The sequence below is a fragment of the Chiloscyllium plagiosum genome, unplaced genomic scaffold, assembly GCF_037043375.1.
Source record: "Chiloscyllium plagiosum isolate Xiang-an unplaced genomic scaffold, Cpla_swu_hap1 HiC_scaffold_31, whole genome shotgun sequence".
Classification (NCBI taxonomy): Eukaryota; Metazoa; Chordata; class Chondrichthyes; order Orectolobiformes; family Hemiscylliidae; genus Chiloscyllium; species Chiloscyllium plagiosum.
In genome coordinates, this window is record NW_028270169.1 from 8,963,560 (window position 1) to 8,979,299 (window position 15,740).

Sequence of the window (15,740 nt, forward strand, 5' to 3'; positions counted from 1 at the left end):
AGTTCAGGATAACATTTTGCTTCATTCGGCAGAAAATTTGCTCCAGGAGTGAGTTTGATGTAGTAATACCAAAACTATATTGGTCAGTCCACATGCAGAATATTGTTTGGATATCTGCTCACCATGCTACAAGGATGGAGAAAGTGTAAAGACGAAAAAGAGACTTCACACAAAATAAAATACAAGATTTTCCCAGTCTGCACGTCATCATAACTTGGAAGGATAATTTAGAATCTCAGTTCTCAAATTCTACCCAAAAACTATTTTCCTTACTACCTTTCTCCTTGCCTCAAAAGCCTTCAACCACACTTTTCAGTAAACTCCACCTCCAAAATCCTTCCCTTACTAAATGTTGTCCACCCTTTCCACTGCACAACATTTTGAAACATATATCTGTGTGAGCATGATCAAACAGAGGCACGATTTTGTTCTGGAGAAGTTTTGAAGAAATGAACTTTATTGAAATGATTTTGTGTGCAAGTAGATAACAGATGAGAAAATATTGAAAAAGCTTGATCTCTGCAGCTAAAGATTTAAGAGGAAATCCCACAGCAGTAAATAAAATGCTAAAAAGCTTAGACAAGATAAATCATGAACACTGCTTTAAGATAAGGCAGCGCAGCAGAACCATATGCCATAAATATAAACGGCTGAAAAGTTAATTTGGCAGGATTTGCAAAAAGATATTTGCAAAAAGATATTTTTGCAAAGGGCAATAAATGTCTTGAATAACTCATCAAATGGGATATTCAAGACAAGGTCATTCAGAAAATGGTTAGATGCCAAATTAAAATACCACATTGAGAGATTCCAGTGGTCTGGAAGTACATTTCACAGTCCATAACTTTCTTAATTCCCTATTATTGCCTCTAGTGAGATTAATAATTGGAGCCCACCACCTATGTTGCACAACTAAAAAAAAAACACAAATATCTACCTCACACAAATTTATGAACTTATTGTACGTCAGGTTTACCAAGTTGGGGGATATCACATGTAAAGAAATTATATATACAAATATGAAAATTAGAACCTGCATTAAATATTTATTTAGGTCTCTCCAAGAGGCAGAAGGACTAATTTTGCAAGATTTTGTTTATTGACCAGCAACAAGCCAAGTTTGGGAATAGATCTATTTTATCATAATGCTGATTCTCTAGACAACTCATTTATTTCTTCCAAGCCTCACTCAATTATCACTATTATGAGGAGATTTTCCTGGGTCTGTGCCCAAGTGCACAGGATTACAATAGCATTGATAAAACAGACTGTTTGGAGTGCAAACATGTAAAGGCATCTACCTGATTTTCCATCCATTAATGTAAACAGAAGGAACATTGAAAACTTTCTATGCAGGCTTCTGGCCTCCAAACAAATATCCCAATATTTGAGGCGTTCAGGCCAACTGGTGCAAACCAATGAAAATCTTGTCAACGCTGTTTTATGAAATGAAATAAAGAATTTTGAAGCATTAAATAAAACATATTCTTACAATACTCCCACCTTCTGCTTACCATCTGACTTCAGCTCTTCAGAAACTCTGCATTATTGGGTTAATTTTAATCAGGCCCTTCACTCAGAAACTCCAAGGGCTAAGATGGAAGTGCAGTTCAACACTTACCCAAATTATAATCATCAGGCAGTAAAATTAGATACAATCTGATATGTCATACCTCATGAGGGCAGAGTGCTGGAAATCAAGCTTAGTATTCCTAGTGTCATCACAAAACAAAGATTTTTTGAAAAACATGCAGAGATCCCCAACTGACCTGCTTTTAGACCCAGGGTGACATCAAACATGGACCAAATTTCTTAATAAGAATGTCTATTATAGATGAATGGACTCTACTTACAGGCAATATAATTCTACTAATTCCCTCTAACCCCCTTATAAACTTCTCCATACACTCACGTCACATCAGGGAGAAAAACATGGATTATAGATGGGCAGAAAACTTCCAAATAAACCTGTTGGACTATAACCTGGAGGTGTGTGATTTTTAACTTTTAAACGAGGCAGCAATCCTTGTAATCTCTGGTTTTAAAACCGTTCTCTTCTCATTTCAGTTCAGAATTTTAAAAAACACAAACATGAAAAGACAGTCTTTCTAGAAAGTAGCATTTTACTTCAGAATAGCTCAGATTCTTAACATACACAGTGAATTAATATAGGGCATAAAACCGTAGAAACATTCCACTTAACCCAAGCAATACATGCTGGGGTAAATGCTTCACTAGCAGATTAGGATAAATGTTACCTAATTGGTAGTTCTCATCATTGAAGTAGCAACTCTATTCTCACTTAGTTTGTCATCTTCTCACTAAAACTTGCATTCGTTGAAAACGAAATTGTCAAAACGTTTTTAAAAGGGGTAAGCATGGTCATAGCCTGTCAGGAGAAAAATAAACTTGCATGATTTTTTAGATGTAGTTTTTGAAAAAGAGGTTCCAGGGAGATTACAGATCTCCCAAATTCATGAAATCTGAATTATTGTCTCAATCTACAAGCAGCTCACACCATCCAATTGTCATTCAGAGAGGTTGAAATCTTGCATTCCTTTGTGCTGATTCCTGTTTAAAAAATAAAAAATAAAATTATAACTTTGAATTGCAATTGCTTGTATGAATTTTATAACTCAGACACCTATTGTCTGCAAAACAAAAAGAAATTTGCTTTTATTAGTACTTGAAAGCTAATGTGGTACTCTTGAAGTTCTGGTCATAGTTGTGAATTAGGAAATACGCTGTGATCTTAACCATATAATCTACTTTTAACCGTTGGTTAAGGGATAGATATTCTCTGAACTGGGGAAATTACTTCTTTTCTTTGAACTAATGCCATGTTTATCCAAGAGACTAGATATAACATCTCATCTGAAAAATAAAACATTTGAATTATCAACTTAGATTTTCTCGGTCAAGACCCTGGAGTAGTAATTTTTTTTTGGATTCAGAGGTGAAAACAGTACCAATAAGCCATGGCTGACACACATGCATCCAATGCTAAGCATTTGCTAGAAGCAACAACATGCACATTGGTAAGTGAATACAGCGGGCAGAAGAAACAACCAGAGTTTCACACTTTACAGCATAAGCATAGTTCTGAGATGGTGCTTCAATTAGCAATAATATCCTGTCATAAAAAAAACTACCTGTTTCATATTGTTACCCAAACCCTGCTAGGAAGTACAAATGCAGCCATCAGATGATGAAACAATGAAGTTTGGCTCTGATGACTTGCATAATAAATTACCAGTCAACAGTTACTGCCCGAAATTGTACAAATGGCCTTTTTGGTGAGACACCAGATGTTTCCCATGCCTTTACCAAAGGATTTTAGAATATTGGAACAGGGGTATCTGGGAAAAGAAATTCCACAAATGGAAACTGGTATCAGCAGTGGGAAGGAGCTCAGAGAGAGGAGCGATGGACTGCAGATGTTGAAGGATGGAGTGAACAATTATATTAAGATTGAGAGATCACAGTTGCATATTTTGCCACTGGCAATTTTTCCCAACAGTTTCAATGATGTAGCAGTCTGGAATCAGAAATGGACAGTCTATAAACAGAGATGGAAGTATAGTTACAAGGCAACAAAATTTTTCTAGAGTTTAATCAGATAGGAACTGACGTGCTCAAATGAATCACATTTCTTAAAGAGGAGTTAATAATACTGTTCTTGAGGTACAGGGAAGTGTTCTGCAGGATGTAGACAGATTGATCATGTTGGCAAGCGCAAGCATTAAAGGTGAGGGTTGTAAGGTATTGAGTCACTCTACTTCACGAACAAGCTGAGCTAGAAAGAATTATTGACAGTTCATTTAATTGGAAGATAGAACAGAATATTTAGAATTGAGAAAGAGGAGTTGTGAGGCTGTCAGTGGATACAGCAAAAGAAGCATCTTTTCCCTGGGGTAGGGGAGTCCAAAACTAGAGGGCAAAGGTTTAGGGTGAGAGGGGGAAAATGTAAAAGGGATCCAAAGGCAACTTTTTCACACAGAGAGTGGTGCGTGTATGGAATGAGCTATCAGAGGAAGTGGTGGAGGCTGGTACAATTACAACATTTAAAAGGCATCTGGATGGGTATATGAATAGGAAGGGTTGAAAGGGATATGGCCGGGTGATAGCAAATGGATTAGGTTAGGAGACCTGGTCAGCATGGATGAGTTGGACATAAGGGTCTGTTTCCGTACTGTATCTCTATGACTCTATATGGCCTTGACTTCGGACAGAGGAACATCCATGTGTCTCTCACACTTTGAGTCTGAGAAAAATATTAGGAACTACATGGTTTAGATTTATTGCCATTTTGCAGGATAATCTTGGAGCATAAAGGGTTTTGGTTATTGAGAAGGAACACCAGTAAATTTGAGGAGGTATAGTTATGTCCTATAGTGAACATCCACTCTATTGTTCACCGTATATTCAACCTTGTAGCCTGCAGTTTGGAAGTTGAAAAAAATGGCTATTACAGCAAGGCAAAGATACTGAAGGTATAGAGTTGAGATTTTTAACTGGAGTTAAGTTTCAAATCATGAACTGTGGACTGCGAGGCACAGATGTCAGTCCAGGTGTCAGGACAGAGGAGTATTCAAAAATGATTGATTTTCTGGAAGCGGGGTGTAGCCTTTTTAGCTAGGAGTAATAACCATGAGTGGAAAACTTTACTAAATATTTTCCTTACTTGCCAGAATTGAGGTTAACTTTAACATCTCTAATAAATACAGTTAACAGATACGATTTCCAATCTTGTTAGAATTGCTTTGGTGAAAGAGAGTGAGTGTTGGTTTAGTATCCAGTTTTCAAGAACTCACTTGACTTACAACCACTGGATAACTTATGCCATCCCTGGAGACCTATAACAGATTACACATTGATTACAGGAACATAAATTATCCAGCACATATGGTCGTTGGAGTCGAATGTCATTGAGCACAGAAACTCGAAATCTTTAAATTCAAGCATATGAAGACACTGTCTCTCTCTAACACAATTTCAGGGATCCAACCAATCTAAAACAAGTCTTCAGTTCACAGTTTACCCAAACTTTACATTTTGAAGGGGGTGGTGGAAGGAAATGTAATTTAAAGTGTTATATTTAACTGCCAATAAAAATATTAGGTGGTGTATTAGTGTGTATGAATAAGAGGTAAAAGCTATAGAGGTATTAATTAACATGTCTGGTTCAGATCATGTAACATTTCTTACTTTGATGCAGAGATCAAATCAGAATGAGCACTATTACAGTAAAATATGTTGAATGCTTTCATTCGTTTTAAATTGTGAGTTCAAAAGACTTCCAAAATAAAAAAAACAGCTTGAAGAGCTGTCTTGGCAGAACGTTTCTCTACTGAAAGATTCTGTATGAAAGTAGGATGACTGGGAGGTGGTGAATAAATATAGAGGGACAGGTGTTGAAATGTGACATCTGAATACATTAGTCATTCTGCAGGCAGAGATGCTTTAATGCCAACGCAGCAGCATTATGTGATTTAAGACCTGCAGTCCAATTGGGAATTGTGTGCTGGAGCTGGCACAAACAGTGTCAAAAGTTCACAGTTTCAGGCAAGCTGTCATGGGAAGTTGACAAGACACACCCCCACAGAAAGAAAAATCTCAGAGAGTTGGCACACAGGGCTGCCATTATACCTTCTTAAACTGTTCAAAAGTACTGCTGGGGGATCCAGAAGCAAGATTTTATGCTACCCATTCAATGAGAATAGAAGCAGATACTAGAAGGAAAGATGGGTCATAGAGTCATAGAGATGTACTGCACGGAAACAGACCATTCGGTCCAACTTGACCATGCTGACCAGAGCTCCTAAATTAATCTAGTCCCATTTGCAGCTTTTGACCCATATGCCTCTCAACCCTTCCCATTCATATACTCATTCAACAGCTCATTCCATAAATGCACCACCCTGTGCGTAAATACTTACCAGTTTAGGTCCTTTTTATATCTTTCCCGTCTCACCTTAAACCTATGCCCTCTAGTTTTGCAGTCTCCTACCTTGGGGAAAAGACTTTGGCTATTCACCCTATCCATACCACTCATGATTTTATAAACTTCTATAAGGTCACGCCTCAGCATCTGATGCTCCAGCAAAAATAGCCCAAGCCTATTCAAACTCTCCCTTTAACTCAAACTCTCCAACTCTGGCATTATCATTGTAAATCTTTCTGAACCTTTTGAAGTTTCATAACGTCTTTCTTACAGCAGGGAGACCAGAACTAAACGCAGTATTCCAAAAGTGGTCTAACCAATGTCCTGTAAAGCTGCAAAATGACTTTCCAACTCCTATACTGAGTGCATTGACCAATAAAGGCAAGCATACCAAATGCCTTCTTCATGACCCTGTCGAACTGAGACTCCACTTTCAAGGAATTATGAACCTGCACTCCAAGGTCTCTTTGTTCAGCAACATTCTCCAGGACCTTACCATTAAGTGTATAAGTCCTGCCCTGATTTGCCTTTCCAAAATGCAGCACCTCATATTTATGTAAATTAAGTCTGCCACTCCTTGGTCCATTGGTCCATCCAATCAAGATCCTGTTGCTTTCTGAGGTAACCTTCTTTGCTATCCACTACACCTCCAATTTTGGTATCATCTGCAAACTTACTAACCATGCCCCCAATATTAACATCCAAATAATTTATATAAATGACAAAAAGTATCGGATCAAGCACTGATCTTTGCAGCACACCGCTGGTCACAGTCCTCTTGTTTGAAAAGCAACTCTCCACCAACACCTTCTTTCTCCTACCTTTGAGCCAGTTATATATCCAAAATGCCTTACTGAAGTCCATATAGACAACGTCCACCGCTCTGCCTTCATCAATCCTCTTTGTCACTTCTTCAAAAAACTCAATCAGTAGTTCAGTACAATAGTTGGGTCAGCAGTTTACAATTTGCTCACTATCTGTGTTGCATGTGTATTATTAACTACTATGGTTTGTAGGTTGACTTACTGGCCACTGTTGAGAGATTGTGCGCTTATGTGATCAGAATTGCAGCACTAGTTTTTGTTATCTTTGGCAATGTAACGTACTGGATCGCATATATATAAATAATGTCAGTTACAAGTTTAACATAAACTGTGTGATATTATACTCAGAAGGTCCCCGGTTTATAAACATCCAACATATGAATGCTCGCACCTACAAACGCAATCCCATACATGGTTGTAATTTTAAAACCCAACATGTGACTATTTCTTGTACTTACAGACAGCTGCTTTACAATGTGTGCTGATTTGAGTTCAAATCAACTTGTGAATGGACTCCAGAAAGGAATCCATTCACTATCTGAGGACTGCCTATATTTACACATAACCTGTGGGGTTTGTGTGTGTGTGGATGAAATTAATAACTTGTATATATTTATGTTGCAGTGATGATTACTTTTAAAACAGTTTTTGATGCCTAGCTTTCCTGTGCATCACAAATGAAGTTTTGTTTATCCTCGAATGCTCTGTGACTCAGCAATAATGGCTAGTTAGAGACTTCTGGGACTTCTTTTAAGTTCAAGAAAACCCCCATTGGGAAAATAGGAAAACTTGATTTCAATTTTACTTTGAGAGGAAGTCCTGTGAAACTTTAGGATGAAGATGGCTGTATAGATCAGCATTCCTGTGAAGGGAAGGCTATAGTAAAGAGAAAAGAGTTAGTGTTAGTCCCACTCCAGAAGTGTTGGAATAGAACCTTGATGAAGTTACTTAAAGCTGAGTACATTTAAACTTAAGAGTATAATAGCTCTAGGATGAAGCCACCTGAGGTACCAGTCTATAATTTGAAGTCACAACTAACCTAAACTTACAAAGGCGTTAGATACAAGGATTCTGGTGTGAACATTATGTGGAATGTGTTTTTGGGTCTGCACAAGATGCTTGATTTGGGTAGATTAGAAAAGCTGTTTTCTTTTCAATTTTTGGAGGAGTGTTTTTAGGATTAACATAATTGTACTTTTACACCGTGTTTAGTACCTTTAAATTTATATTAAAAGTAGTTGGTTTGGTTTATTCTATTTTATTTTCATTTCTTTTGTTAATAAACATACGTTTTACTGTTAAAGCAAAATCTGTAGCATTGCATGATTATGTCTCAGCGAGAGATCACTTTGTTAAAATGAAAACAAATTAAAATATGATCTATCGAACCAGATTTCAGTATGGGATTTAACTTGTTTGGTAATAACATCAACTGGGATTATAACACAAACAAGGTTTTATTTTGCTACAAATCATTATTTGAATAATTATAATATTTTGTTATTATGGAAACTCAAGGATGTGCTCACTGTACAGCTATGGTTCTTCAAGTATAGCTCTTCAATAAGGATTTAATTATAATTAGGAACTAAATGGAGCAATATGATAGCCTTTATTAAAGTCCACCTCCTTGTGGAGTTTATTGAGTCTGAGTTCCCTTGATAACAGGTAATGATCTGCTCAGATGGAACTCATCATCTGAACCCAAAAAATATAAAGTAGACCAACTCCCCCTTCAACTCCACTTTGATTAAGTCCATAAGACCACAAGACATAGGAGAGGAAGTAAGGCCATTTGACCCATCGAGTCCACTCCGCCATTAAATCATGGCTGATGGGCATTTCAACTCCACTTACCTGTACTCTCCCCGTAGCCCTTAATTCCTTGCAAGATCAAGAATTTATCATTTCTGCCTTGAAGACATTTAACGTCCAGCCTCACTGCACTCCGTGGCAAAGAATTACAAAGACCACCACTCTCTGGCTGAAGAAATGTCTCCTCATTTCCATTCTAAATTGACCCCATCTAATTCTAAGATTGTGCCCATGGGTCCCTAGTCTCCCCACCTAACAGAAACAACTTCCCAGCTTCCACCCTTTCTAAGCCATGCATTATCTTGTAAGTTTCGATTAGATCTCCCCTCAACCTTCTCAACTCTAATGAATACAATTCCAGGATCCTCAGCCGTTCATCATATGTTAGGCCTACCTACACGGAGATCAACCGTGTGAATCTCCGCTGGACATGCTCCAGTGCCAGTATGTCCTTCCTGAGGTGTGGGGCCCAAAGTTGGACACAGTATTCTAAATGAGGCTTAACTAGAGCTTTATAAAGTCTCAGAAGCACATCGCTGCTTTTATATTCCAACCCTCTTGAGATAAATGACAAGATTACATTTGCTTTCTTAATCACGGACTCAACCTATAAGTTAACCTTTAGAGAATCTTGGACAAGCACTCCCAGATCCCTTTGTACTTTGGCTTTATGAATTTTCTTACCATTTAGAAAATAGTCCACGCCTGTATTCTTTTATCGAAAGTGCAAGACCTCACATTTGCTCACGTTGAATTTCATCAGGCATTTTCTGGACCACTCTCCTAAACTATCTAAATCTTTCTGTGGCCTCCCCACCTCCTCAGTACTAACTTAGTATTATCAGCAAACTTCACCAGAATGCCCCAGTCCCTTCATCCAGATCATTAATATATACAGTGAACAGCTGCGGCCTGAACACTGAACCCTGCAGGACACCACCTGTCACCAGCTGCCATTCTGAAAAAGAACCTTTTATCTCAACTCCTTTCCCGCCGTACCAACCAATACCCTTCCACTGATACCCTCCTTCGACTGACTGAACTGGTCCTCACCCTGAACAACTGCTTCCCCGGTCCCCAACGCCTTATCTTCAGCATGGACATCCAGTCCCTGTACACCTCCATCCCCCATCCTCCATCCCCCATCACGAAGGACTCAAAGCTCTCCGCTTCTTCCTTTCCCGCGGTACCAACCAGTACCCTTCCACTGACACCCTCCTTTGACTGATTGAACTGGTCCTCACCCTGAACAACTATGGACAACCAGTCCCTGTACACCTCCATCCCCCATCACGAAGGACTCAAAGCCCTCCGCTTCTTCCTTTCCCGCCGTACCAACCAGTACCCTTCCACTGACACCCTCCTTCGACTGACTGAACTGGTCCTCACCCTGAACAACTTCTCTTCCCAATCCTCCCACTTCCTCCAAACCAAAGAAGTAGCCATGGGCACCCGCATGGGCCCCAGCTATGCCTGCCTCTTCGTAGGATATGTGGAACAGTCCATCTTCCGCAGCTACACTGGCACCACCCCCCACCTTTTCCTCCGCTACATCGATGACTATATCGGCGCTGCCTCGTGCTCCCACGAGGAGGTTGAACAGTTCATCCACTTTACCAACACCTTCCACCCCGACCTCAAATTCACCTGGATCGTCTCAGACTCCTCCTCCCCTTCCTAGACCTTTCCATTTCTATCTCGGGCGACCGAATCAACATGGACATTTACTATGAACCGCCCAACTCCCACAGCTACCTAGACGACACCTCCTCCCACCCTGCCCCCTGTAAAAACGCCATCCCATATTCCCAATTCCTTCGTCTCCATTGCATCTGCTCCCAGGAGGACCAGTTCCAATACCAAACAACCCAGATGGCCTCCTTCTTCAAAGACCGCAATTTCCCCCAGACGTGATCGACGATGCCCTCCACTGCATCTCCTCCACTTCCCGCTCCTCCACCCTTGAGCCCCACCCCTCCAACTGCCACCAGGACAGAACTCCACGTCCTCACCTACCACCCCACCAACCTCCGTATACAGCATATCATCCGCCACCATTTCCGCCACCTCCAAACGGACCCCACGACCAGGGATATATTTCCCTCCCCTCCCCTATCAGGGTTCCGGAAAGACCACTCCCTCTGCGACTCCCTCGTCAGGTCCACACCCCCCACCAACCCGACCTCCACTCCCGACACCTTCCCCTGCAACCGCAAGAAATGCAAAACTTGCGTCCACACCTCCCCCCTTACTTCCCTCCAAGGCCCCAAGGGATCCTTCCATATCCGCCACAAATTCACCTGCACCTCCATACACATCATTTATTGCATCCGCTGCACCCGATGTGGCCTCCTCTATATTGGGGAGACAGGCCGCCTACTTGCGGAATGTTTCAGAGAACACCTCTGGGACACCCGGACCAACCAACCCAACCACCCCGTGGCTCAACACTTCAACTCCCCCTCCCACTCCACCAAGGACATGCAGGTCCTTGGACTCCTCCATCGCCAGACCATAGCAACACGACAGTTGGAGGAAGAACACCTCATCTTCCGCCTAGGAACCCTCCAACCACAAGGGATGAACTCAGATTTCTCCAGTTTCCTCATTTCCCCTCCCCCCACCTTGTCTCAGTCAAATCCCTCGAACTCAGCACCGCCTTCTAACCTGCAATCTTCTTCCTGACCTCTCTGCCCCCATCCCGACTCCGGTCTATCACCCTCACCTTGACCTCCTTCCACCTATCGCATTTCCAACGCCCCTCCTCCAAGTCCATCCTCCCTACCTTTTATTTTAGCCTGCTGGACACACTTTCCTCATTCCTGAAGAAGGGCTCATGCCTGAAACGTCGATTCTCCTGCTCCTTGGATGCTGCCTTACCTGCTGCGTTTTTCCAGCAACACATTTTCAGCTCTGATCTCCAGCATCTGCAGTCCTCACTTTCTCCTTTCAACTCTTTGCCTTCTGTCAGACAGCCAATCCTCAATCCATGCCAATAGCTCACCTCGAACACCATGGGCCTTCACCTTACTCAGCAGCCTCCCGTGAGGCACCTTATCAAAGGCCTTTTGAAACTCTAGATAGATAACATCCACTGGGTTACCCTAGTCTAACCTACTTGTTACCTCTTCAAAGAATTGTAACAGGTTTGTCAGGCATGACTTCCCCTTACTAAATCCATCCTGACTTGTTCTAATCTGACCCTGCACTTCCAAGAATTTAGAAATGTCATCCTTAAGGATGGATTCTAGAATTTTACCAACAACTGAGGTTAGGCTAATTGGCCTATAACTTTCCACCTTTTGTCTTGATCGTGTCTTGAAAAGGGGGTTATAACAGCAATTTTCCAATCATCTGGGACTTTCCCTGATCCAGTGACTCTTGAAAGGTTACAACCAACGCCTCCACTATTTCCTCAGCCACTTCCCTCAGAACTCTCGGGTATAGGGTGCCAGGAGATTTATCAATTTTTAGACCTTTTAGCTTTTCTAGCACTTTTTCTTTTATAATGGTTGCCATACTCAACTCTGCCCTCTAACTCTCCTTAATTGTTGGGATATTACTCCTATCTTCCACTGTGAAGACTGACGCAAAGTACTTATTAAGTTCTTCAGCTATTTCCTTATCTCCCAGCACTAGCCTTCCTGCATCAATTTGGAGTGGCCCAATGTCTACTTTTGCCTCTGATTTGTTTCTTATGTATTGAAAGTAACTTTTACTATCATTTCTAATATTACTTGCTAGCACCCTTCCCTCTTTCCCTACGTTCCACTCAATTTTGATGGTTTATATTGCCCATACTGGGCTTTGCTTGTAAATATTGAATTGGCTGCACAGGTGATTACAGTTAATAGTTAGTAGTTTATAAAAAGAAATTAGTGAATGTGATTTTGGTGGTGGCAAATTCACTCAGTTGTGTGTGAAAGCATTTTTTGGGTGTAGGAAAAAAAGAATAAACAAATAAATAAAGCAGACTAACTCCCCTCCAATTCCACTTTGATTTAGTCACTTCTCTCGCTCCCTACCTCACCCTCAAGTTTTGATGGTTTGCACTGCCCTTAAGGGGTTTTGCACATAAATACCTAATTGGCAACACAGGTGTTTTACTGATGGTAGTTAGTGTTCAAAAAGGAAAACAAAAAAGAAGTCATGTTGATTTTGGTGGGGGACAGTCACTCAGTTATGCAAGAGCATTTCAGGGTATAAAAGGAATAAAGAAAAATAAAGCATATCCAGATCCAGCTCTTGTGGTGCAGTGATAGTCTCCTACCTCTGAGCCAGGAGGTGAAGTCCAGGGGTGTGTTATAACATCTCTGAACAGGTTGATTTGAAATTACTTTAAGAAATAAAGCAGACTCAGGGATCTGTCTGTGGAACTTTTGGTCACTAGCATTTATACGCCACAATGGTCACTCTATTTTGGTGTTCAACAATAAATGAAATTCCTTTCCAATTGGGCTTACCAAGTTATTACAACCAGATTATACACAGTAAAGGACAATGCCAACATCACAATGATTGTAGCACAAAGACATTAGTAACATGGAATTCAATGTTGTAGAATTCAATGTTGCTCCACATCAGATGTCAAGCACAGTACATAATTATACTAACCACAAGTGTGTAGAATGTCTCTGCCATTGCTTCTTCATAAAACTGCTCCTCACGTTTGTATTCAGGATGATTGCTTCCGGATTTCTGGATTCTCCGATCCAGATTCTGCAGAACAAGCTGTACCATGTTTTTGCCCTTGTTGTTCAATTGGACTTTTAGAAATTTACTTATTTTATCTATTGTGAGAAGGTCATTAATAACCTGAAGTAGATTCAATGAAAACAGATCAATCAGGCAACAAATATACAGTGACTTGGCAATACAGTTTCAACAAGCAAAACTAATGTCATCTACAAAATATCTTGCAAGAACTGTAACAAATGCTACATTGGACAAACAGGCATAAAACTAGCCACCAGGATACATGAACATGAACTAGCCACAAAATGACATGGCCCACTCTCACTAGCATCCTTACATATGGATCAGGAAGGACACCACTTTGACTGGGACAACACATCCATCCTAGGTCAAGCCAAACCGAGACACACACGAGAATTCCAGAAGCATGGCATTCCAACTGGAACTCTACCAACAAACACATTGACTTGGATCCCATTTACCACCCGCTAAGAAAAAGAACAGGAAATGACATCAACAGAGGAAATTATGTCACCACAGGAAATGACATCACAAACCAAGGAAACTCAAACATATAAACAGAAAGCAGCTACACCACCAGTGCTTCATTCAGAGGCTCACTGAAGATATTACCTAGTATGGTGATGAAACGTCTGAGAATGAGCCTTCCAGCTCAGTGAGCAAACCTACATCCAGAACCTCAACCTGAGCTAAACATTTTCTCAAAACTTGTTAATACAGTTTCAAATATTAAACCACTAATCAATGAGCATTAAAGGACTTAAATTTTTTTATTCATTCACAGAATGTACGGCATCACTAGCTGGGCAGGATTTATTGCCAATTCCTAGTTGCCCCGAGAAGATGCCAGTAAGCTGCCTTCTTGAATTGCTGCAGTCTGTTTGGTGTAAATATACCCACAATGCTGTTAGGGAGGGAATTCCAGGATTCTGACCCAATGACACTGAAGGAATGGTGATATATTTCCAAGTCTATATGGTGAGTGGCTGGAGGGGAACTTGAGGTGCATAACCATCTCAACCATACAAGCAAAACCTGAGTGTTCCAGGATAGTTTAGGTGGTCAGGATGGAACTGTAGGCCTTCACTACTGCAACAGACACCAGATATCTGCAGTGGGTTGATGGTTTTTTTTTTCTCTCTACTACCTTTTTCGATTGAGTTCCAAACTCTAATGTTTGCTCAATTCTCCGTTAATCTTTCTCACAATCACTTCAAATCTATGCCACGTAGTCATCAAGATCTCTGCTGAGGTAAATAGATCCTTCCCATCCACTCTGTCCAGGCTTCTCACGATTTTTCAACTCAGTCACATTTCCCCTTTGCCTCCTGGACATGTCTTTATGTCCTTCACAATTTCTCACTATATAAAGTGTTTGTTGAAAAGAGCAACAAAAGTGTGAAGTAGTTGATCTGTTCACTCCAACAATGACAATTAAGGATTAATTAGTAAGAGAATTTGTTTTTGAGCAGTGGGGAAGGGATGACTTTTCCTAATGTTTAATAATTTAAGTAACTTCTGGAGCATATGATGGCATTTTAAAATTAAAAATGAGAAGCCCTGAGCAAAAGCTAGCAAAAAATTGACCCTATTAAATAATTCAGTCGGAGCAGCTATGAAAATGCTTGCCATCAGAGTCTGTGAGCTCAAAATGCATCTGTAATTGTTATTATGTGTTTTGATGAAGTAGTGTAACAATTAAGGATATAATTACCTCAATAATACTAAAAACAGCAAAATCAAAATATATAACATTCTACATATTTTTTAAATAAAAAGTTAGCATTTATATACATCTTAAATCTTTGACAATGTCTTAAAATAGTTCAAACTCAATGAATTAACCTTTGAACAGCAGTGAGAAATGCAAATAAATGAGGCAGATTTACAAGATCCCACAACTAGCAGTGAGGCAAACCTATTTTGGATAGTGTTGGTTGAAAGAAGGATATTGGCTAGACAATATTTTGGGCAGATTGTCAGTCCTTGCTGAGACAAGGAATGCAAGTGTTGAACAATACAAACTTTTCAATTTTTTGAACAAGGTGCCAACACCAACCAATCCTGGATTAGCTTAATTATGGCAGTATATAGTGCAAAATACAATTTACAAAACTACACTACAATCCCATAAGAAATAGAAACAGGATTAGGCCGTTTGGCTCCTCAAGTCTATTCCACCATTCAATAGGATCATGGCTAATCCGACATTCCCAGCATTCACTTTCCAGCATTTTCCCCAGAATCCTTGATCTCCCCTGATCAAGAATCTATCTCAGCCTTGAATATATACAAGGACTCTGCCCCACCCCTCAGCACTCTTGACAAGGAGTTCCAAACCTTCTGAGAGAAGAAATGCCTCCTCAAATTGGTGCCCTTCACTCTGAGACTATGACTTTTCATCATATACTGTCCCATGAAGAGAAACATTCTTTCAGCAC

At 40.3% G+C, this 15,740-nt stretch overlaps 1 protein-coding gene across 4 annotated transcripts in view; it reads right to left on the reverse strand.

Annotated features, from left to right (window-relative positions):
- Positions 1 to 441: 441 nt before the first annotated feature.
- Positions 442 to 15,740, reverse strand: part of LOC122563897 (uncharacterized) — a 150,304-nt gene continuing 135,005 nt past the window's right edge. For all 4 annotated transcript variants that reach the window (XM_087977206.1, XM_087977205.1, XM_087977209.1 and 1 more), the window contains 2 exons: positions 13,198 to 13,398; positions 442 to 2,571 (listed from right to left, as the gene is read on the reverse strand). In XM_087977206.1, the coding sequence (XP_087833332.1) occupies positions 2,533 to 2,571; positions 13,198 to 13,398 (240 nt within the window). In that variant the 3' untranslated portion in view covers positions 442 to 2,532. The remainder of the gene's footprint in view (positions 2,572 to 13,197; positions 13,399 to 15,740) is intronic.